At 52.7% G+C, this 22,471-nt stretch overlaps 2 protein-coding genes across 2 annotated transcripts; both read right to left on the reverse strand.

Moving 5' to 3' along the window:
* Positions 1–1,716: 1,716 nt before the first annotated feature.
* KRT9 (keratin 9) lies at positions 1,717–8,044 on the reverse strand. The gene is made up of 8 exons (XM_039256800.1): positions 7,478–8,044; positions 5,792–5,874; positions 5,516–5,672; positions 5,092–5,253; positions 4,249–4,374; positions 3,901–4,124; positions 2,939–3,522; positions 1,717–1,840 (listed from the first exon to the last, which is right to left on the reverse strand). Exons 1-8 carry the CDS (start codon positions 8,042–8,044, stop codon positions 1,821–1,823), a joined length of 1,923 nt encoding a protein of 640 aa, XP_039112731.1. The 3' UTR covers positions 1,717–1,820.
* A 9,749-nt stretch (positions 8,045–17,793) lies between these two features.
* KRT14 (keratin 14) lies at positions 17,794–22,127 on the reverse strand. Its single transcript, XM_039256744.1, has 8 exons — positions 21,585–22,127; positions 20,292–20,374; positions 19,578–19,734; positions 19,252–19,413; positions 19,037–19,162; positions 18,725–18,945; positions 18,585–18,631; positions 17,794–18,022 (listed from the first exon to the last, which is right to left on the reverse strand). Exons 1-8 carry the CDS (start codon positions 22,125–22,127, stop codon positions 17,925–17,927), a joined length of 1,437 nt encoding a protein of 478 aa, XP_039112675.1. The 3' UTR covers positions 17,794–17,924.
* Between the last annotated feature and the right edge of the window lie 344 nt (positions 22,128–22,471).

Raw genomic sequence — 22,471 nt, forward strand, 5'->3', positions numbered from 1 at the left:
CACACTGAGAATCTCCATCCAGAGCTACTGAGGACCCCCTGCAAAGCCAGCCCCCACATTTGGGTCTTTCCAGCCCAGGTGCCAGACATATGAGTAAGACTTCAAATGACTCCAGCCTGTGAGGCACAATGGCACCAAGTGGAACAGAGGTGAGCTGTTCCCGCCAAGCCCCCAAATCAATGTTGTTGTTTTAAGCTTCTAAGCGTTGGGGAAGTTTTTTGGGTTTTTAAATTTTTCTTAATGTTTTTTATTTACTTCTGAGAGACAGAGAGAGAGAGAGAGACAGTATGAGCAGAGGAGGGTCAGAGAGAGAGGGAGGCACAGAATCTCAAGCAGGCTCCAGGTGCTGAGCCATCAGCACAGAGCCCAACACTGGGCTTGAACCCACTAACCATGAGATCATGACCTGTGCCAAAGTCGTATGCTTAACCAACTGAGCCACCCAGGCATCCCAGCTTTGGGGAAGTTTAATGTGCAACTGTGATAATATCTGGAATATAGGCTGAGGAGCTGTCCATCCCTAGTCAGGATAAGGAATCGTATATCAGGCCCAGTCTGAATCTTTGGAGAACATTGTTGGCTGCTGTTTTGTACAGTATCCCTTACTCTGCCTTGGACCACTTTATTTGTGCTATATTTTTCACTCTCAGTGAAATCCAAAGCAAAAACCACATTGTCTTTGTCTTCTTTCCCTCTGTACCTGACATATGATCTGCTCATAGACTACGGCAGATTGTTGGCAAAAACTGGCCTCAGTCATTGCCCTCCCTATATCCATGTCCTTGCCCTGTGACTTTGTAGCTCCTCCCATCGAGAAGAGTTTATTTCCCCTGCTTTTGAATCTGGCCAAGGCTGGGAGTTGCTTTGGATTATAAGATACAGCCAGAGTGACTCTCTGAGCCCAAGCCTTAAGAGGCCTTGCATGCTTCGGCTCATCTTCTCAGGACACTTGCTTGAGCTAGCCAGCTGGAGGATGAGAGGTAGTGTGTCATTCACCCCCAGTTCCCCCAAACAGCATGTAGCCAAGCCCCAGAGGCAGAACCACTAACCAAATTACAGCTGGCCACAGATGCTTGAAGGAAAATAGAACCGCCCAGTCTAAACCACCAACTGCATGGGGCCCCTGGGTGGCTCAGTCGGTTAAGCATCTGACTTCGGCTCAGGTCATGATCTCACAGTTCATGGGTTCAGGCCCCACTTCAGGCTCTGTGCTGACAGCCTGCTCAGAGCCTGGAGCCTGTTTCGGATTCTGTATCTCCCTCTCTCTCTGACCCTCCCTTGCTCACGTGCTCTCTCTCTCTCTCTCTCTCTCTCAAAAATAAATAAAACATTAAAAAAATTAAACTACCAACTGCAAAATCATGAGCTAAATAAATGATTATTATTTTAAGCCACTAAATTGTGGGTTGCTTTGGTTACAAGCAAAAGTCAACTGATAGAAAACCTAACCAACACTTTTCGAAGTGGATTCAGCTGATTCTCCTTCACCTCCTTTCTGCCCCTTCTTATCCCAAAGGACAAATGGGTCAAAGTCCAAGTTTGATTTGCAGTAGGAAAGCTTTATTAGGAAATTGAGATCAGGCAGGGAATGGGATCACCCCCAGACCAAACAGTGGAAGAGAGGTCTCCCCAACCCTCCCAGGGGAGGGAGCCAATGGGCAGCCAGAGTCACACATGCCCACTCAGCCCAGTCCCAAATAAGCCCGGGGTCTCGTTGCCAGCCATCCTTGATGACAGAAGACAATAAGCAAGCTTTGTCAGGGGGCTGCCTTTCTGGGGGACACTTGGCTGGGGTGGGGCCAGAAACATTTACAGGAGCTCTAGTATCGACTCTGGAAGCCTGTGGAGAGAGGGAAGGGAGGTAAAGGTGAGAAGAGAGGACTTAAAACACAAGGCAGAGAGACTGGGACTTAGAGAAAGATAGGCATACTGGGAGCAAGGAGACTGGAGCTCAAAGACTTGGAAGGACCCTGGGGTCCTAGTGGCCCCCATCCAATTCCTAAAGCTCTCCTGCAGTAACCCTGACTGATACTCTCCCATTTCTGAGGATAAAGTTTTGTAAGACAGACCCTTCCTCCATTCAATAGCTTTATTAGTAAATTTCTTGGATATTGAGGCAAGGATGGCCCAGCCTCTGCCCATACATTCACATCCATGGCCCTGTGGTGCCGCTTGATGCACAAAACCACACCAGACACCCGCGACAAGGACAGCTCCCATGCATGTCAAGTCTTCTCTGAGCTAAACGTCCCCAGTCACGTTACCCGGACTTTTACTACAATTTGATATAATTCATAAAATTCAGCATGCACAAGGGGAAACTTTCTCTGACCTAGAGACCATTTTACTGTTTGACTCTCCTACATTAGATGATTATGTTCAGTGTATGCCCCTTTAGACAGTTGCACCACACAACTGACTTAAATGAGCCAATCACTGACTACAGTACCTGAACCTCTTTTCTACCTGAGCTTTTGCCAATCCAGATCTTCCCATCCTCATGATGATGAAAAGCACTGGCTGTGGAGACCCATAGAGCTGAGTTCCTCATTTATTAATTGTATGACCTTGAATAAGCTATTTCTCTTTTCTGAACCTCATTTCCCTTATCTCTAAAATGGGGGAAATAATACCCACCTCATAGGGTGTGGCAGGAAATATATAAGATAATGCACAATTCCCAACCAATCTCCTATGCTATTGAGACTTGGGCCATGTGTAGATTTTGGTCCTAGCCTCACCCAAAGGTCTGTCAAAATTAATGATAATTAAGAAACAAGGGAAAGTCTATAACACCCTACTAGAGACCTCACTAAACTCTAGTTCTGTTTGGAGTATGTAATCCCCAGAGAAGCTCAAAGATACTCAGAAATGGGTGGTACCATGACAGCTTAACACCTGTGCCTCCCTGACCCCATGAGCTAGAGTTGTTCCTTACCTTGTGTATCATCACATTCACCAGATTTTGAGGAAGAGGACTGGGATTGAGATGATCTTCCACTTCCTCCTCCATAGCTGCCACCACTTCCGCCTTTGGATCCACTTCCTCCTCCATAGCTGCTGCCACTTCCTCCTCCAGATCCACTTCCTCCTCCATAGCTGCCTCCACTTCCTCCTCCATGGCTACCTCCACTTCCTCCTCCAGAACTACTTCCTCCACCATAGCTGCCACCACTTCCTCCTCCGTGGCTACCTCCACTTCCTCCTCCAGAACTACTTCCTCCACCATAGCTGCCACCACTTCCTCCTCCGTGGCTACCTCCACTTCCTCCTCCAGAACTACTTCCTCCACCATAACTGCCACCACTTCCTCCTCCATAGCTGCCTCCACTTCCTCCTCCAGAACTACTTCCTCCACCATAGCTCCCTCCACTTCCTCCTCCATAGGTGCCTCCACTTCCTCTTCCATGGCTACCTCCACTTCCTCCCCAGGATCCTCTTCCATGACTGCCTCCACTTCCACCATGATATCCACTTCCTCTGCCACCCCCAGAGCGACTTTGTCCAGATTCATGAGATTCACTGAGAATGAAAGATAACAAAGAAAGAAAATGAGAGACCCCACTACATACACAAGGATCGACCTGAACAGAGTCAAGACCCAAATGTGAATCTTTCTGAGTTTTCCTTCTGCAAGCTAGAGGACAGACTGGGCTGGCGCCACAGCTGGAAAGGAGAGCCTCCTTCTCCCTGGAACAAGGAGTAGTCCCTTCTCTCATTGTTACCAACCTCCTTTCCCAAAGCCCAGATGCCCTGAGACTTCTCCACAGAATGAAGAAGTCCTCAACCCATCAGACCCTGTGTACAGGAACTTTCCCAGCTACCTCTATCCAGAGAGACAGATTTAGTGTCAGGGGCTTATAAATTCCTAGGGATTCCAGAGAGTCCTGGGGCACCTACAAGTCCTCCTGGCCACACTGAAGGAGGTTGCGGTAAGTTTCAATTTCCTGCTCCAGCCGTGTCTTGATGTTGAGCAGAAGGCTGTATTCCTGATTCTGGCACTCGATCTCTTCCCGGATCTCAGTGAGCTGAGCCTCCAGGCTACCGATATTCTCCTGCAACTGCTGCAGCTGGCCACAGTAGCGGTTCTTCGTGTCTTCCAAGGACTTCTCCAGGGCCGATTTCTAGGGGGCACAAGGAGGCTATAAAGGGATGCTACATCAGAGCTCCTCCCCTTCCCACTCCTGGGGATCAGGCCAAGCCTTCTGTGCCTCACTCTGGCAGAGGGTCTAGAGCAGAACTACCAACCTTGCTGAGCTGAGACTGCAGCTCAATCTCCATCTCCTGGATGCTGTGCCGGAGCTGGGTCACCTCCCTGTTGTTGGACTCCATCTCCTGGCCACTATTCGTCACCTCCTGCTCCAGCTGACTCATCTGAAAACCCAAGAGCTCAGTGAGAACCAGGCTGGACCAGAGGCTGCAGTGGGGAAGGTTCTGCCCCACTCACTGGGACTTTTGCCTCCAGGACCAAGAGTGAGCCAAAACCAAGGGCATGTCATCCTGAGTTCTGGGTCTGCTAACCAACCAGGGTAATCCAATTCTCTCAACTTAACACTCCCTCTCAGCAAGGCTCCAAGATACTTCACACTTGTACCCACACCACCTTTCTAACCTCATTTCAAACTGACCCCCAAATACACACACACAAGCACACACACACACACACACACATAAACTATAGACCATGCCCTCATGTGCCAGGGTCATGTGCTAGGCACTGGAGGCTCAAAGAGGAAGGGAGTCATCAGAGAGCTCAGCATGGTATAAGAGGCACACCACGTACCTCTACTAGGGTCTGAGAGCATGTAGCCTTACATGAGTTGCTCATGCTCTGCCTTTGTTCACACATGTAATAAACTGTGAGCTTCTTGAGGGCAGCAACCTTATTGGCTCATCTCTGAGACATCAGGACTTCACACAAAACTGGCACTGACAAGCCACTCAATAATCATGTTTGTGGGCAATGACTGAAGCTGGATGGAGGACAGATGAACTGAGAGATGTAGGGGTGGGAGGAGAGAGGGATGGGGTGGAGGAATGGGGGGATTTATGGAAGAAGAGAAGGTTGAATGGGCAGCCCACTCTACTCACCTGAATCTCATATTGCTTTTCAATGTCCCTACGGTTCTTAGCACTGATCCGCTCGTACTCCTCACGCATGTCATTGAGGATCTTGGTGAGATCTTTGCTGGGAGCAGCATTCATCTCCACATTGACATCCCCAGAGTTCTGCCCAGTCAGCTGGCTCATCTCCTGATGGGGATGAAGGGTATATGAGGTCAAGGGGTAGGATCCTCTCCACTACCTTTTAGCCCTCCCCGTCTGCTTCCCCAGAGGTACAAAAAGAGGCAAAGTTCAACCACCAACCGTAGGCACTGCTAAGGAGGCACTGGGAGTGCCCTCAAAAGTCAGTGAGAGGGTGTCTCCCAGGCAATGCCCCATAGCTGTCCCCCCATTGTCCCTGTGCTTCTGTTTCTCCCTCTCCTCAATGAGCCATAAGTAGCCAGGACCATACATCCTCATGATTCTTCTTGAGGGAAATCAGTTCCTCCTGCAGAGACTCAAACTGCATCTCCAGGTCAGATTTTTGCATGGTCAGATCATCCAGCACCTTCCGTAAGCCATTGATGTCCGCCTCTATAGCTTGTCGCATTTGGCTTTCCATCTCAAACCTGCAGACCAGCCATGGGTAGGGAATGAGCAAGAGGGCACAAGTCCCTACTGGGACCTTCAGAGCACTAGGGGGTGGAGAAAAATTGATGACAGCAGAGGGAGTGGCAGCCGGACTCACTTCATCCTGAAATCATCCAACCTCATGCGAGTATTGTCAAGATCCAAGAGAGTCTTATGGTTGTCCACTGTGGTGCTCAGAATCTAAAAAAGGAGGAGACAGCATGGAACCCACACCCACACACCCCTGCTATGACCCACTGCTATGACCCCTGCTTTGCCTGCATGAGAGCAGGCAAAGCCATAAGAGAGGATAGCCCCATCCAGGAAGATGTTTAAAAGGTAGTAGACACTTCCAACAGCTGGTACATGGCACATATCCCTCACAGACTTCAGCAAGGATGTTCAGTGTGATGTTCATTCATTCATTCATTCAACAAATATTGAAGATCTACTACAAAGGACACTGTGGGGTTTAGAGATCCATGAGATACCGCTGTTCAAGAAGCTCAGAGTCAACTACTACATCTGAAGTATCCTAGAAAAGCTCAAGAAAAGGAGAGATAACATATGGCTACGGGAGATCAAGAAAGACTTTGGGGAGGAGGTAGCAACTGACTCCGTCCCTGAAGAATAGCTAAGATTGTTATTGTGAATAAATAGCCGGGAGAGGTTTGGGGTAAGAGAAACAAGACATCCAGTAGCTATTCATCAGAAGTAGTGAAGGTAAGGGGAACAGGCAGGAACAGCAAATTAGCTAGACTGTGAGTTCTTCAAGGACGGAGACCAAGTCTGGTACATCACTTTGTCTGCCAAGGACAAACTGGAGGCAGTCATTAACTAGATTGACTGAATGAATAAATGGATAGACAGACATGTGGATGGTTGGATGGATGGATGAGTGAGTATATAGATGGATGGGTGGTAGGAGGATGAGTAGATAGGGGGAAGGAGGGGAGCATGGAAAAGTAGATAGATTACTTCCATCCCCAGAGTTCTAGATCCTATTCAACACTTAAACAACTAGCATGTGTATCTGGGCCCAACAACACTGGAAAGATCAAGACAGGCCCTTATAGGAACCCATGAGAAGTAGTAAGGAAGGGATACAACCTCTAGTTTTCCAAACTAGAAAGCTCTAAATTGTTAGAGTGAGAGGGGAGACACGCACAGATTATCTCCTCTCTTGAGCTGTATGACCTGCTCCACACAGGATTTTTTTTTTTCATATGATAACAGGGACCTAAGAGCTGGTCTGCTCATCCCTGCCTTAAATGTGTAGGAGGACAGGTCCAGAGAGGGCATCAGGTTTCCCAAGGTCACACAGTGAATTGATGGCAGGCCCAGGACCGCATCACTGGCTCCCAGGGCAGTGCCTCCATCTCTATGCTCCCTTCACACTGCCTCTTCATTCCCAACTTGGGGCCAGGCCAAAAGGAGACCCCCACAACCAGTCCCAGGCTAACCCATGCTAATCTAAGCCTAGCCCCTCTTCTTCCCAGACTCTGAAAGTTGAGAACATGATGAAAGCTCAGAACACAGGCCAAAGTCCCGGCCCTGGTGCCATCAAGAACCAAACACAGTTTGCTTCTGATGAAAGTTTAAAGTTTCTAAAAGATGAATTCTCTGACCATTGTCTAAGCCTGGAGTCTAGCATCTTACCTTTTGGGAAGATAAAGCATGTGTGTGTGTGTGTGTGTGTGTGAGAGAGAGAGAGAGAGACAGAGAGAGAGAGAGAGAGAGAGAGAGAGAGGCAGACAGAGAGACAGAGAGACTAGGAGAGAAAGATCAGGGTTTCCCTGCCTACCTGCTTCTTGAGGTCTTCAATGGTGTCACAGTAAGAAGAGTAATCCCTTCGGGTGGCCCTGGACCCCTCTTTGTTATACCACTGCCGGATCTGAGTCTCCAGTTTACCATTGGCTTCCTCCAGTGCCTGCACCTTATCCATGTAGGAGGCCAGCCGGAAATTGAGGTTCTGCATGGTGGTCTTCTCATCAGCGCCCAGAATACCACCAGCACCACCATCAAAGTTACCGCCAAAGCCCCCAGATCCCCCAAAACCTCCTCCAGAACCACCACCAAAACCAAAGCCCCCTCCAGATCCTCCCCCAAAGCCCCTGGAGCCTCCAAAGCCCCCTCCAGACCCTCCCCCAAAGCCCCCTCCAGAAACAACACTGAAGCCTCTGGAACCTCCACCAAAGCTACCAGCACTAAAGCCACCCCCAGAACCTCCACCGTAGCTGGAGCCAAAACTGCCACCACCTCCCCTCCCACAGGATCCAGAGCGCCCCCCTCCGTAGCCACTGGAGGAGCTGACTCGGCCCCATCCTCCAGCGCCCCCTGAGGCGCTCATGCGGCTGAATGAGGACGCCATGGCGGCCCTGCTGCCCCTGCTGCTCCTGGAGCTGCTCTGGCTCCGGTAGGAGGAGAATTGTCTGCAACTCATGGCTGGCCCTGCTGCAGCTCGTGGGATAGGAAGCAGTCGTCAGAGTGCTGCTAGCTCCCCAGCGCAGGGTACAGAGCTGTCCCCAAGGCTTCCTACTTATACACCCAGCTGAAGGTGGCACGCTTGGGTGTGCCTTCTGTCGGCACCAGCCTCCCCCCACAGACTTGAAGGAGGTCTGCCATCAGGAGGCGGCAGCGCTGCCCCGGGCTCAGCGTCCTTCGGTGACTCCCCAGAGGCAGCCCAGCCTCTCTCCATTGTGTGGGGTAATTTGGTGATATTAGGCTGTCAGGGGCACCATAAATCAGCTCTGCTGCCAAGGGGGTGACCTAGATCCTGGAGTTTGGTCTCCAGCTGGCCCGACGGCAGGTCTGAGACTTAGCCCCTCTGGGATAGGAACTCCTAGGGGTAGAGTCATCTCCTCCCCTGATGGTTATCCATCAATGGTCATCACTGTCTGCACCCCTCCCTGCCCCCACCTTGTGCCCCCTGTGGGTGAGCTAGGACTAAGGACCCTGGGGTCATCCGAGAGGATGAGGGAGACACAGCCCCAGCCTACGGAGAGTTGCCACTGAGGGTGGGAAGCCCAGCCCCTGCCCTCACGGAGCCCAGTCTGATGGGGAACCCGGTCCTTGCTCTCAGAGACTCCAGTCTGATGAAGGAGGCAAATGACATGGCAGAAAGACCAAGGCGGTGACAAAGCAGCATGCCCACCAGCGCTCGGAAATAGCAAGCGGTGTTCACGCAAAGGATGCAGGGAGAAAGACTGGATAAATGCAGTGGTGCTGAGGCTGGCTGACCTTGGAGCAGGAACGCAAGGGGCTCCACTCTCCTGGTCCTTCAGCAGCGCCCAGCAGTGGATATGGAATTGACCTTGGTTGACTGCCTAGCCCATACTGAGCCCTGAGGGATACAGAGATGGGTGACTTTCTGTCCAGCCCCCCTGGAATGTGCAAGCCCCCTGCTCCCGGCAGAAAGTCAGAAGCGTGTTCTGGTGAGCAAGGCCAGCAGACAGCGGTAAGAAAGGCAGTGGGCTCTGGTGCCGACTACCTGAGTCAGCCCCAGCTGCCCGTATGACTCTGCCAAGTTATGTAAGTACTCGGTGCCTCCATTCTCTCCTCTGTCAAAGGACAATGTTAATGGTGTGTCCATCTCCTAGGAAGAGACGCAAGAGAAGGCTCCAGAAATGGTTTGACTGCCTCTGATCATTCAACCCCAGAAGCCCTCTGGACTCTGCCCCCTCCTGGATCTTTACTTGTCAGCTCGCAGCGGCTCTCTCTCCCTTGCTCAGTTCTGACTCCTCCTCTGGGGAAGGTGGTCTTTCCCAACCTGACCACAGTTCTCCACCCTTCCCTTCACCCCCAAAAGAAGATCCACACTCTTGACACACTCAGCCCATGCCAATCATTCCATTCCAGCCAGATCTGCCACCATTCCCCAGATCCCCTAACCAAAGCATGCAACGCTCCCCAACACCCTTCAGGTCTTAGATAGTGCTCAGGGCTTCCAGTTTGCTCCATTCCAAATACCCCTTCATATTTTCAACCCAGAGACTCCTACTCATCTCTAGCAAACCATCTGCGTGCCCCCTCCTCCAGGAAGCCCTCCTGCGTTCTCTCCCTCTGGCTTTGCACTTTGCTCCATTGCAGCTTCCCATGCTTGTGCATCTTGTACTTGTCCTGGTGCCCAGCACTGTGTCTCTCCCAAGTAGGATCCCAACACAGATGGAATAAAGGAAGGACATCCGGTCATTTCCGTTAAGAGGTGCTAAGAGCTGAAAGAGAAATAAAGGTGAAAAGAAAGAGACTGGGGTGGTCAGCAACAGCTCTGGAAAAGGCAATGACCTCTGCACTGTAGCTAAAGGGTGCTTAGGCTTCATAAAGGACCTGTGTTTCTTGAGATGCTTTTAGGCAATGCACAGAGACTCTGTTAAATAATAGAGTCACATGGTGAGAAAACCCCTTTTTCTATTTTTCAATTTTCTGATCAGTCAAGGAGAAAATCTCAGTTGAACCCTATAGCCCCTTCAACACCCCTCTGTAATTGCTAATCACCTTTTAACAGACCAAAGCTGGCCTTGGGCTCAGAATCTTCAGGAAGCAACAGTATCTAGATAGGGGTTAAGTATTTATTTTTATCATTTCCTTCCATTTCTGGCAAGTGATTCTGATTTTCATTTTTTGGTACTAACAGAGTAATATAGGATTTCCTTCATAAACATGTATTTGTTGAGAGCTGGAGCAGCTGGGTGGCTCAGTTGAATGTCCAACTCTTGATTTCAGCTCAGATCATAATCTCAGAGTTGTGAGTTTGAGCCCCAAGCTCAGCTTGGGATTCTCTCTCTCTCTCTCTCTCTCTCTCTCTCTCTCTCCCTCTCTCTCTCTCTCCCTGTGCCCCCTCTCTCTTGCTCATATACTCTTTCTCTTTTTCTCTCTAAAATTAAAAAATGAGGGACACCTGGGTGACTCAGTTGGTTAAACCTCCGACTTTGGCTCAGGTCATGATCCCAGAGCTCATGGGTTCAAGCCCCACATTGGGCTCTGTGCTGACAGCTCAGAACCTGGAGCCTGCTCCAGATTCTGTGTCTCCCTCTCTCTCTGCTTCTCCCCCGCTCACACTCTGTCTCCCTCTCTCTTTCAAAAATAAATAAACGTTAAAAAACATTTTAATAAATAAGGTTTTCAAAAAGACATGAAAGGTGAGCTGATGTACCAAGACACATTAACTATTTAAATGGGCAGCACAAAACATTACTATTAAATATAAAATAAAACATTAAACAGGTAGTACATAAAATATTGAAGGTGTTTCTTGAATGCCTAACACACAGGAAACTTTTAGACTGAAGTTGGTGCAAGTGTGCTGCTTGCAAACCTTTCCCGGGTTCCTGCCAAGCTCTGCCAGTGAGCCAGCACCTGCCATGTGTTTTGGAGCCCTGGGGGACCCTTTTACCTCGTCCCCTGATCCCCATGTGATGCTGCCACTCTGGGATGCAAACCCCAGGTCTCTGTGCCCGAGCTGGATGGAGGAGGGGCCGGCGCAGCCAGGGTGAGCAGGGGAGGCAAGAGCCAGCAGAGCGGCACCTCTAGGGCCCTGCACATGCGTCCTCTGCAAATGGGTTTGTGCTGGGGGCTCCTAAGCGTCCGTGCCTGACTGTGTCGAGGCAGGTGAGACCTGCCTGCCTGACCAGAAGGTCCCAGCTGGGGAACCTCTGCCCAGCTGGCTCTTGTGAGAGATGACTCATACCCAGCCCTGTTCCCGAGCCCTCCATCCCCTGTCCCCAGCCTCCCCTCCCTGCTCTCCGGAATGGCCCTAACCCTCACTCAGCTCAGAGCAGCACACTGTAATCCTCACATTTCCACTGTGGCTACCCAGGAAGGCTGGGTCCCCTGTGGGGACACCCATCTCCCGGGGGACCAGCGAGGCAAGGACTTAACAGTCCATGAGCTCCAGGCTGACTGTCACCTCTGGCGGCCCCCTGAATTTCAGACTTCTCTGGCCAATTTTCTCCCTGCACTGAGGGAGCCCTGGTCACTGCCAGCTCCCCTCCCTTCCCTGAGTGCTAAGACGTCCAGGCCTCTCTCCCCGCTCTGGGCCGCCCCTGCACATCTTCTCCAGTGCCTGCTACCCTCTCCTGAGCCCTTGCTCTCTCTCTGCTCTCTCCATCTGACACGCCTCACTGGGGCTCAGGGAAGGAGTGGTGTGGAGAAAGGACTGCCTCCCAGCCCCCTTTCCCTACCCTGGGGCCTTGGCTTGTTTCTTTATGAGAAGCCCTTCCATATACAAGTGTCAGGGGCCATAAACACAGTGCATGCGTCAGGGCCATCTGGAGGGGTCCCTGGATGAATGCCGCTACCCCCATGTGCGGCCATGCCCCCCTCGCCTCCTGGTCCTCTCCACATCGGGCCCTACTTCCAATGCCAAGAGCAGCTTGCTACGCTGGGCAATCCCACGCCCCGGAAATGAGGCCCTCCTCCAGTGGCCTCTGGGCACCGTCCCTTCCCTCCGCCAAGTTCTGGCACCGGGACCCAGATTGGGCAAGATCAGTTCGGGGACAGAGGAGGCTGTCGGAGCCCTGGCCTGAGTGAGCGATTTCTTCTGGGCCGCGTGACCTGGCTCGCTCTCCTACCCTCTCAGGGTTCAGGGGTGGCCCTCTGAGTCCCGCCTCAACCACCTCCTGCAGGAAACCTCCAGAGCATGAGTGAGAAAGGGTGCACAGGCAGCTCAGGGCAACCGGCGCCTGGGACCCAGGGAGGATCGGGGTGCCTCTGCTGCCCCGCGAACAAGACTGCCACCTGCACCCGCAGCTCCAGCCCCCACAGCACAGGCCCTGCCTACAGAGGGGGAGTGGGAGGGAAGGAGCTGCTCCGACTCAGGCAGACAGACGAACAGACAGGGACCCAGATTCCACCTACGAGGTGTCCCCACAGGGCAAGTGTTAAGGGGACTGCGGTGAGGGGACAAGTACAGGCTTCCACTGGCCACGAGAGCCCTGCTGCTTGCCTGCAACCAGTCACTCACACCTGCTGCATCATTGAGCCCCAGGTGGGGCCCAGGGAGCGCCCTGAGTCATCGTGCGTGGCTGCTCCGGCAGGCGGGCGGGGCGCGTGGGCTGCCCCTTATTGCCTATCTAGGCAGGGACTGCCCACTGGCTCGGTGCCAGGCGCCTGCACCTGTTCTGTCTAATTCTTTCCTCACACGTTAGGTGCCTGCCACCACCCCACCTTAGCCAGACCCCATTACACCAGGGGCCATGGCGAGGGTGCCAGGGCATACCTGGCAAAGAGGCTCAGGGCACTAGCTTTCGGAGCCAGACAGCTGTGAGCTAAAGCCAAGTTCTCCCACTCATTTGGAGAAAGTTGCTTCCCCTCACTGAATCTCAATTTCCTCACTGTAAATTTGGATTTATCGTTTCTTGAGTACTTACTATGTTCCAGGCATTGTCTGAGTGAGCCCTACCTACCTTCCTGGACAGCTGTGGGATAAAACAGCGCCTCAAGAATTAAGGTATAGAGGGGCAAGTGGTGGCTCAGTCGGTTAAGCACCTGACTTCCGCTCAGGTCATGATCTCACGGTTTGTGGGTTCAAGCCCCCTGTTGAGCTCTGTGCTGACAGCTCAGAGCCTGGAGCCTGCTTTGGATTCTGGGTCTCCCTCTTTCTCTGTCCCTCCCTCACTCTCACTCTGTCTCTCTCTCTCTTAAAAATAAATATTCAAAGAAAATTTTTTAAAAAGAATAAAGGTATATAATTCAAAACTGGCATGAGTGTTATCGGTAGGAAAATGAGGAGCACATAGTGAAGGTGTGACCCCATCTGGGTGACGGGGGAGGGTTTCTCTGAGAAAGAGACACTTTAGTGAAAGGTGAGTAGAAGTGTCCTCAGGAAGGCATAGATAGCATGTGCAAATGGCCTGAGGTGGGAAGAAGCAACATGACTGCAAAGGGAGAAGGCCAGTGTGGCCAAAGTGTTGTTTGGAGGCTTAAAAGAGCTAACGTAAAGCTACTGATGTAGGGCCAGCACCTAATGGGACATTTTCCTGTCAGTGGCATTGTGTCTGCCCCCTACGTTCCCCCAGAACCTGGTGGACAACTTGGGTTCTCGGTCCCCTCTCTTATTATCAGTCTACTCCCCTGGGTCTGTTGAGACCAAGGACCTATGCTCAGTGGGAATGGGGAGGAGGGGACACAAAGGTTGGAGGATCATGATCTCTTCCGTCGGGAACCTCCAGGGCTCCAGACCCCCATTGCTTTGCCCGCCCTATGGTGATCCTCACAATTAATCCTCACAACTGTTGAATGAGGTAGACACTGATTTTAAAATCATTTTACAGGCATCTAAATTGAGGCTCAGAGAGGCTGAGTGTCTCGGCCACAGTCACAGAGCTAAGCAAACAGAAGGTGGAACAGGGTCTGTCCTGCAGTGAGCGGGAGCTAAGAGGAACGCAAGAGTCAGGGCTCCCTTCCCAGCCTCACACACCTCTGGGTGTCTCTCTGCTCTCCTCCACTTTGTCTCTCTCCTTGTTTCCGTCTGTCTCAACTCACCCCCAAGTTCCTCCACACATGACACGGTAAATTGCAATGAATATGTATGAGGGAAGGAAGGGAGGGAGGGAAGGAAGGAAGGAAGGAAGGAAGGAAGGAAGGAAGGAAGGAAGGAAGGAAGGAAGGAACCTCACTGCTTAATCCCAGCCCAAGGCCTTCACTATCTTGTCTCTCTCTGTCTCTGACCCTCTGTCTCTCTCTGTCTCTGACTCTGTCTATATGCATTTGTTTCTATCTCTCTGTGTCTCTTTTTACCCTTTCTCCCACGCCAAGATGCCCCAAAGTTCGTCAGATCACCTCAAAGGAAAAGGCTTCCTTTCCCAGGCCTGGCCCTATAGCTGATAGTGCCTCACAGGAAAGCCCCAGCAGGAAAATGCAGGCCCAGCAAAGGGCAAAGGAGGAGTTTGTCTTGTCTGCCTGAGGCCCTTGCCCTGGAGCCCCTAGCGTCCCCTTGTCCCCTCTGTGGCAACATCCAAGCTCAGTGAGGTGGGCCAGGCCAGGACATCAGGACGTCCAGCCTCTGGGGCCTCAGGCTTCCTTGGGGCTGCCCCCTCTGACACTAGCCTATAGGACTAGTTGGCTACATTACCCAAACCAGGCCATCTGTGGCCTTGGGGAAGAACCTTTCACCCGATCCGGTAACCACAGGGAGATGCTCCGCTTGGGTCTGTAAAGCTCCCAGGGCACAGTTAAGTTCCTCTCACGATAAAAAGTTAAGTTTCTCCCCCAAACTAAAGAGGACCCAGAGTTTCAAGGTGGGCTCATTCCGGAAGACAAAAACCTCGGAGGGAGCTTGGAAAAAAATTCATGCTGGTCCCACGCGGCTCTCAGCCTCATCCCATCCCCGAGAGAGAACGAAGCAGGAATGAAGCACGAGCCTGGTCAGGGACCAGAGGCCTGGGCATCTGGTCCACTTGCAGTCTGTATGGCCTAGAGCAGGCCACTGTGGCCCTAAGTTGAGGAGGCTGGAAGAGCCGTCTCCCTGACTCTCCCAGGACTGCCCTTCTGCCCTGTGCGAGGGCAGGAAGAGAGGATGGCTCCTCCCAAATTGGACTGGTGGAGGTGGAACCAGAGGAGGGTCACGTGACCTGCCCCAGGCCTCTAAGAGGCAATTCCTCCTGCTTCCACTAGACTGTGCTGTGGAGTCACTTTCCTGGTTTTCTATCATCCGGATCTGGGGTGGTGGGGAAGGGAGGCAGTCTTGCCATTGTCAAATTGGCTGACCCAGGTCTTGGGTTGCGTTCTTGTGGTGCCAGGCCTTGTGGGCAAGAGCATTGGTCAGCAGCAGGGCCCAAAGTATTGACTTTGCTCTTCCCAGTGGGGTGTGATGGCAGGGGACCCCAGGGAGGGGTGGACTCCATGTGAGACTGTCTGAGTTCCTCCCCTCCCACTTCTGAACCTGCTGTCAGCCAGGTGGTCGCCATCTTTACCGTCAATCAAACCCACACTCCCTATATTCCCACCAAACAGTAATGGCAACCAGTCAAGAGAGGGGGGAGCTCACCCCACCACATTCAAGTCTAAGATCTCACATTCTATATTCCTCTAAGGCAAATCTCTTTTGAGGATGGAAACTTTAATCTGCCACCACCTCCAAGGCAGAGTGATGTCTGGGGAATTCTTATGCAATCTGGAACATTCTAGGCTTCTGTCCTCATTGGCAGCTGCTGATAGGTTTTGCTCTTCTTCCGGGTCCATGTGGCCTCCCAAATGTGGACTACTCCCCAGATTTCTGCCATATGTGAGCTCATCACCCAGCTGGGAACACTAGTTCCTAGAGGCCACTATCCATGGGGGTATCATGTGGCCCTCTGCACCAGGGTCCTATCATTCTTAAGGCCACCAAACTACCCCTTCCCAATATCCAAGGAAACTCCTCCAAATGCCCTCCTCCCTGAGTTGTCCCCACATACCTCCAAACCTAAGCATTCATCTCCAGAATGGCACACCCTCTCCCAGAGATCACCCCAGATAAACTCTTCTTAATGACAAAACTCAGGTAAAAAAGACATCTCAGAGTTTCAGGAGCACAAAGCAAGCCTCTCTTCTCTGGGGTGAAGATGAGGTGAAGAGAAACCAACATCACTTCATTCCAATCCCTAATAACTCACCCTCCTACTCTACCATTTATAGAGCACTGACAATGCGCCAACCACAATGCTAAATTCATTGCCTGCATGAGATCATTCTATCTACCATTGGCCTTATGTGGTAAGGGTTTTCATTCCCCATTTTGTAAGAGGATCTTGCCCAAACTCTTCCATGCTAGTCAGTGTGGGAGCTGGGACTCCAACCCAGGGTGTCTAATTCCAAAACCTAGGCTTTTAGATCCCTTGCTCTCAAGGACTAAGTCTTTCTTTAACCCAAGTCTCATCCTTGGCTCCCCCAAGAACTTTCATTCACACAGCCAAATGAATGAGCTTTTGAAACTGACACAGTGACTAGTCAACTCTTTCCTAGCTCCGGGCGATGAGCCCTACCCATCTCTGGAATTCTCACTAGCACTCAGGTGAGATCCTCCCCTTCTTCCTCCTTTGCCAGCTCCCTACAGAAAGAAAAAAAGACACCACCAGAGAAGTCTCCTACAACCTACAACCCTGGTTCTTACCGTGCATTTACTTGCTGGATTCTCATATTAACTCCAAGAAGCAAAGTTCACCATGCTTACTAGACAAGTGGGGAAACAGACTCTCCAAGATCACAGAGTGAATACAGAACAGAGCTAGGGTTAGAATCCAGTCCATCAGTTCCCAAAGCCTCTAAAAATGCCATCATCCTGGATGGCGAATCACCACACATGAGAGGTAGTTCACCCAGTATTGCTCACAGCCATTCCCTGAGCCTGCACTCTGCCAGGCCCTGTACTAGTGGTCTTGCATGCATTCTTCCAGCAAATCCACACAAAAGGCCCATGAGTTAGGTACTGTCATTGTGCCCATTTAATGGATGTGAAAACCGAGGCTTGGAGATGATAACCAACCTGCCCTCCGTCAACTTAGAGCAGGCAGGTTCCATCCCTGCTCTAGAGACAAGAGCAGGCAAGATGGAGGGAGACAACTTCTCAGGAAAACCTGAGTTCTTACTGGGTTTGTGGACCTCCACTGATGAGCCTTAAGGGACCCGGGAACCTCATGAACTATGTGCAAATGTGTGTGTGCTTATTGGGCTGGGGGAGAAAAAAAGATCTATAGCTTTCAGTATATTCTCAAAGAAATCCCTGATGACAAAACTGTTAAAAAAATCTTTAACCTGCCACAATGCCTGGTACACAAAAGGCACTCAATGATATTGGTGAATAAATAAACAAACTGATAAATAAATAAACGAATAAACAAATTAGTGAGTGAGTGAGTGAGTGAGTGAGTGAGTGAATGCTCCTCCATGACCTTTGAGACAGCACAAATGACCTAGTACACACATCCATCTGTATCTTTTGAGATGGTGAAAGTCATTTGGGACCTGAGCCCAGTCCGCCCCCAAGCCTTTTTACCCAGTCCCAGGGGCCACAGCCAGGTGCTACCAACAGGCTCCAAAGAGAGCCTTCCCCCGCTTTCTTCCCACCTCTACTCCTAACAATGACCAGGTAGAGGCGGGAGCTGTGCAACTCAGATAATGAAGCTTTATTGAATGCCAGGAGGGGGCAAGGGTGAAGCAGGACTCAAGTGTGAAGTTTTGGGGGGGCAAGAGAGGGGATTGCCCAGTGAGGTCTTGTATCCACACAGTGGGCGGGGGAGGAGGGTGCTCCTATGCCTGAGCAATGCTGAGCAGCCTTAGTTCTTGGTGCGAAGAACCTGCTCGTGGGTGGACACCACCTTGCCATCGTGCACATCCATGACCTTGGTGCGGATCTGGCGACTGGAGGAGGTCACTGAGGAAGAGGGGAGAGAAGGTGTTACCAGGCAATGGAGAAATCAGGAGTGGGGAGACCAAGGAGTTGAGAAGATTAAACAGACTCTCTCCCTGGTGTCCTCTCCCCTGATTATCTCTTCACTCACTGCTCTTATCCAAGCACTGATACCATCTGCACAGTTTTTTTTTCAGACCAGAGCTTCTTAAGGTCGGACAGAGTCTGTGTCCTCACTCTGGAGGCTCCTAAGAACTCAGATCAGACTGGTTCAGTCCAGATCAACCCAAGTGGACTGGTCTTGAAGGGAAGAGCCATGTGGGGTCCTGTCCGTGGTGCTGACCACCAGAGCCATGGGGTCTGCCACAGACACCAGGTGACAGAAGTAAAAGAGTGGAGGCCACTAGCTCCTAGCCCAAAGGAAGGTTTATAAAATGGCTTCTTCTATCCACATCAGTTTATAAGGGATCTTAGGGGAGAAAACTCTAGCTCAACCCCTCAAAAAGCCAATTCCCTAGACCTGCTGGGGAAGAGAATTGGAAGGAAGTGGTCGTGAGTCGAGGCTTGATGAGGAGAAAAGTCTTACCATCTCTGGACGACTGAGAGCCAGAGGAGAACTGGGAAGAGGAGAGGCTATGAAGACAGAAAAGGACAAGATCATTAGACACATGAGATACCGTAGGTGAATAGTGGGGGATGGACTGGGAAGGAGGGCAGTGCACTCACTGGGCGTCCTCGCCCTCCAGCAGGCGGCGGTAGGTGGCGATCTCCTGCTCCAGCCGCGTCTTCACGTCCAGCAGGATCTTGTATTCCTGGTTCTGCTGTTCCATCTCGCAGCGCAGCTGGGCCAGCTGCTCCTCCACGTTGCCGATCAGGTCTTGAATCTGGGCCAGCTGCATGCAGTAGCGGCCTTTGGTCTCCTCCAGGCTGTTCTCCAGGGATGCTTTCTGTGAGGGAGGGAAAGATCAAGGATCAGTGAGGGTAGTCACTCCCTCCCTCCCAGTCCTAGATCAGATCCAAGCCTGGCAGCTCCCCTACCATGCTGAGCTGGGACTGCAGCTCGATCTCCAGGTTCTGCACGGTGCGCCGGAGCTCGGAGATCTCGCTCTTGCCGCTCTGCACCAGCTCGCTGTTGGTGGCCACCTCGCGGTTCAGTTCCTCTGTCTACAGAAAAGAAAAAAAAAAAATCATTCACACTAGAAGTTCCTGGAAGGCGGGTCTCCTGGGTCCCTTCCATCTAGGGTGACACGCACCTTGCTGAAGAACCAGTCCTCGGCGTCCTTGCGGTTCTTCTCTGCCATCTTCTCGTACTGGTCGCGCATCTCGTTCAGGATGCGGCTCAGGTCCACGCCAGGGGCGGCGTCCATCTCCACGTTGACATCTCCGCCCACCTGGCCTCTCAGGGCATTCATTTCCTGCACAACCAAAGAACAGCCCACAGTCAGGAGCTTCCCATGGCAACCAGTTGGGGTTCCCTAGTCACAAGTGTTCCTGGCCTGAGCATTGCCTGCACCACCACCAGCCCCCCATCTCAATCCCATCCTTTCCCTCCCAGCTCATCTTCTAAGCTGGTTCTCACCTCCTCGTGGTTCTTCCGCAGGTAGGCCAGCTCCTCCTTGAGGCTCTCGATCTGCATCTCCAGGTCGGCTCTGGCCAGGGTCAGCTCGTCCAGCACCCTGCGCAGGCCGTTGGTGTCGGCCTCCACACTCATGCGCAGGTTCAGCTCAGTCTCGTACCTGGAATGACCAGAGACAAGAGGAATGAAACATCCATCCTGGCCACAGTGAAGGCTTTGTTCTCTGCCCCCTGCAGCTTCTTCCCATAGCTGGCACCCTGAGGGTGGTTTAGGGAGTCAATCTTGAAAATGACATGGTTGGACACAGCACCCATTGAAGGCTCAGATCTGAACATTCCTGGGGGCAGGGAATGAGGCAGTTCATTAGGCAGCAGAATTCAGGGAGGGGAGATGCTTCTGACCTTACAGCCAATAGCACACAGGCCTCCAAATGTGACTGCCTCCTGCACTTGAGGGGCAGGTGGGGGAGTGGGGAACCTCTCTGCCCTAAAGCAATGGCACCCAAACCTGGCTGTGGGTCAGAAACACTGAGGTAGCCTGTTAAGAGTAACTGATTCAGAACTCCAGGGTGGGGCCCAGGAATCTCGTATTTTTACAAGCACCCCAAGGGGTTTTCACATGGCCATCCTGGCACTGATCAGTCCTGTTGAGGGAACACTGCTCCAAAATGCCCCACCCGGGTAGATTCGACATCCTAAGCCACCGCTGCAAACTCACTTGGTGCGGAAGTCATCAGCAGCCAGACGGGCATTGTCGATCTGCAGGACGACATTGGCATTGTCCACGGTGGCTGTGAGGATCTGCAGGAGGAAACGGCACAGGTCGTCAATCAAATGAATGTCACTAGCCAGACCTCGCTGCAGCCTGCATACATCGGGCCTCTCACCTGAGTCTCCCCTCCTCCCGAACGCCTCTGCCATGGCCACCTAAAGGGTAACCCCTGGTGGCCCAGCCTTGACCCAGGACTGTGCTGACTCCTGGGCAGAAAAAAATGGATAGAAAGAGCCCTGGCCTTGGAACCAAAAGCCCTTGAGTTATAGTCCTGGTTCTACCACTGATGAGTCTCAGGGTCTCAGTTTCCCTGCCCACAGAGCAAAGGAGTGATCTAAGGCTCCCAAAACTCCCTTCCTGGTCTGAATTCTCCTCTTTCTGTACAAGCCAGCCTGTCAGTCTTCACACATTCCTTTTCAAGCCCGGCAGGGTATGGGACCTCAGGTGTGGCTTTCCCAAAAGAGGAGACCCAGCTAGCGCAGGGGCTGAGAAAAGAAGACGCAGAAGCAGAAGAAGAAAGACTGAACCCTGGACTGGCTGCATTTCTCTCCCTCGTCATCTCAGTTACCTAATCTGCGTGAAGCATCAGAGCCAGACACGAAAGGAAGCAGGAGCAGCGGGGTGGGCTCCCAGGGTGAGGTTGGAGCAGGGGGTTGGGATCAGGACTGGAGCCAGGTGATACAAGTCCCCCAGGCTCCCCCCCTGCACAGGACATGTAAGGCGGGTGGCTGCTGATTGCCACTGTGGGGTTTTTGTGCCCGCCTGCCCATGGGGAGGGGCGCCCGTGCCAGAGCTCATGGGCGGCAGCCGCCACAGCCCAGACTAATGCGCTAATGAGCGGTTTGGGTGTCTAGCCTGGTCCCGTTACAGCCTCGCTCCTCCCCTGTGCTGGGGAACAGGTAACTGCCGCCTGTATTAGCAGGTGGGAACAAGGGCTCTGGCCTCAGCTCTGCCATTGATTTGCAGGCCACAGCACCTCTCAGAGCTTTGACTCCTTCTGCTGTAAAATGTAAGGGCAGGATTCCCCAGGCTCACCCAGTCTGCGGTCTGGAGCCCTGAAAGGCATGAGCAAAGCAGGGGACGCTGACCGGCTTTGCTGGGGGCATCCAGAGCCAGAAGAAGGGATGTGGGGTTCGAATCTGCCCCATCTAGTAATCTAAAGATCCCAGTGGCCTGGGGCACCTATTGCTCCCGAGTGAGGGAGCTAGAATGGCAGGTCCTGCTGCCCAGCCCGCACACCTTGTTCCTCAGGTCCTCGATGGTCTTGAAGTAGGGGGTGTAGTCCTTGGTCTCGGCGGGCCGCTGCCTCTGGTACCAGTCGCGGATCTTCACCTCCAGGTCGGTGTTGGCCTCCTCCAGGGCGCGCACCTTGTCCAGGTAGGAGGCCAGCCGGTCGTTGAGGTTCTGCATGGTCACCTTCTCACTGCCCACCAGGAGCCCGTCACCACCAGCGAAGCCACCGCCGAAGCCTCCGCCAAGGCCGCCTCCAAAGCCAGCACCAAGGCCACCACCAAGGCCACCACCGTAGCCTCCCCCGAAGCCGCTACCCAGGGCCCCACCAAAGCTGCTGCCGCTGCTGAAGCCGCCGCCGTAGCCGCCCCCCAGGCCGCAGGCCCCCCCGGAGGAGTAGCGGGAGGACGAGACCGACAGGCCCCCGTAGGCGCTGGGGGCCCGGCAGGACCCTCCAGCCAGGACGGAGGACATGCGGCCGGAGCCGCCCCCGATGCCGCAGGAGCCCTTCATGGAGCTGGAGGAGGTGAACTGGCGGCTGCAGGTGGTCATGGTGCAGGAGGAGGTGAGCGAGCGAGCGAGTCGGCAGAGAGGAGAGAAAGGTGCTCAGGTAAGTTGGAATAGGAGGTGAGTACTTTATACTCCTGAGTAGGGGGCGGGCCTGGCGTTTTCCATTCCCCTTGGCTTTCACCACCCACAGGCCAGTGCCAACTCCCAGTCGGATCCCTCCTCTCCCCCGCCCCATCACGTCTGTCATATTTTACTGGAAACTCATTGTTTGGGGTGTTTTTGGTTTCTTGTCCCGCCAGGTGTGATTCACATAAGGAGGTGTGGGCCTGCAGGCTATACTTTCCCATCTGGGCCTGGGAGCCGCGGCCCTCGGGAGCCCGCATGCT

The sequence above is a fragment of the Hyaena hyaena genome, unplaced genomic scaffold, assembly GCF_003009895.1.
Source record: "Hyaena hyaena isolate Hyena2069 unplaced genomic scaffold, ASM300989v1 scaffold_589, whole genome shotgun sequence".
Lineage (NCBI taxonomy): Eukaryota > Metazoa > Chordata > Mammalia > Carnivora > Hyaenidae > Hyaena > Hyaena hyaena.

Bases quoted from the DNA above. Each gene is read 5' to 3' on its own strand.
- KRT9 (XM_039256800.1), bottom strand. From the start codon at position 8,044: ATGGCGTCCTCATTCAGCCGCATGAGCGCCTCAGGGGGCGCTGGAGGA. The intron at 5,875-7,477 runs GTAGGCAGGGAA...CTCCTTTTTTAG, and splicing joins TTGAAGACCTCAAGAAGCAG to ATTCTGAGCACCACAGTGGA. The intron at 5,673-5,791 runs GTGAGTCCGGCT...GCTGGTCTGCAG, and splicing joins TTGGATGATTTCAGGATGAA to GTTTGAGATGGAAAGCCAAA.
- KRT14 (XM_039256744.1), bottom strand. From the start codon at position 22,127: ATGACCACCTGCAGCCGCCAGTTCACCTCCTCCAGCTCCATGAAGGGC. The intron at 18,946-19,036 runs GTAGGGGAGCTG...CCTCCCTCACAG, and splicing joins TGCAGTCCCAGCTCAGCATG to AAAGCATCCCTGGAGAACAG. The intron at 18,023-18,584 runs GTAAGACTTTTC...CCTCTTCCTCAG, and splicing joins CTCTCAGTCGTCCAGAGATG to TGACCTCCTCCAGTCGCCAG.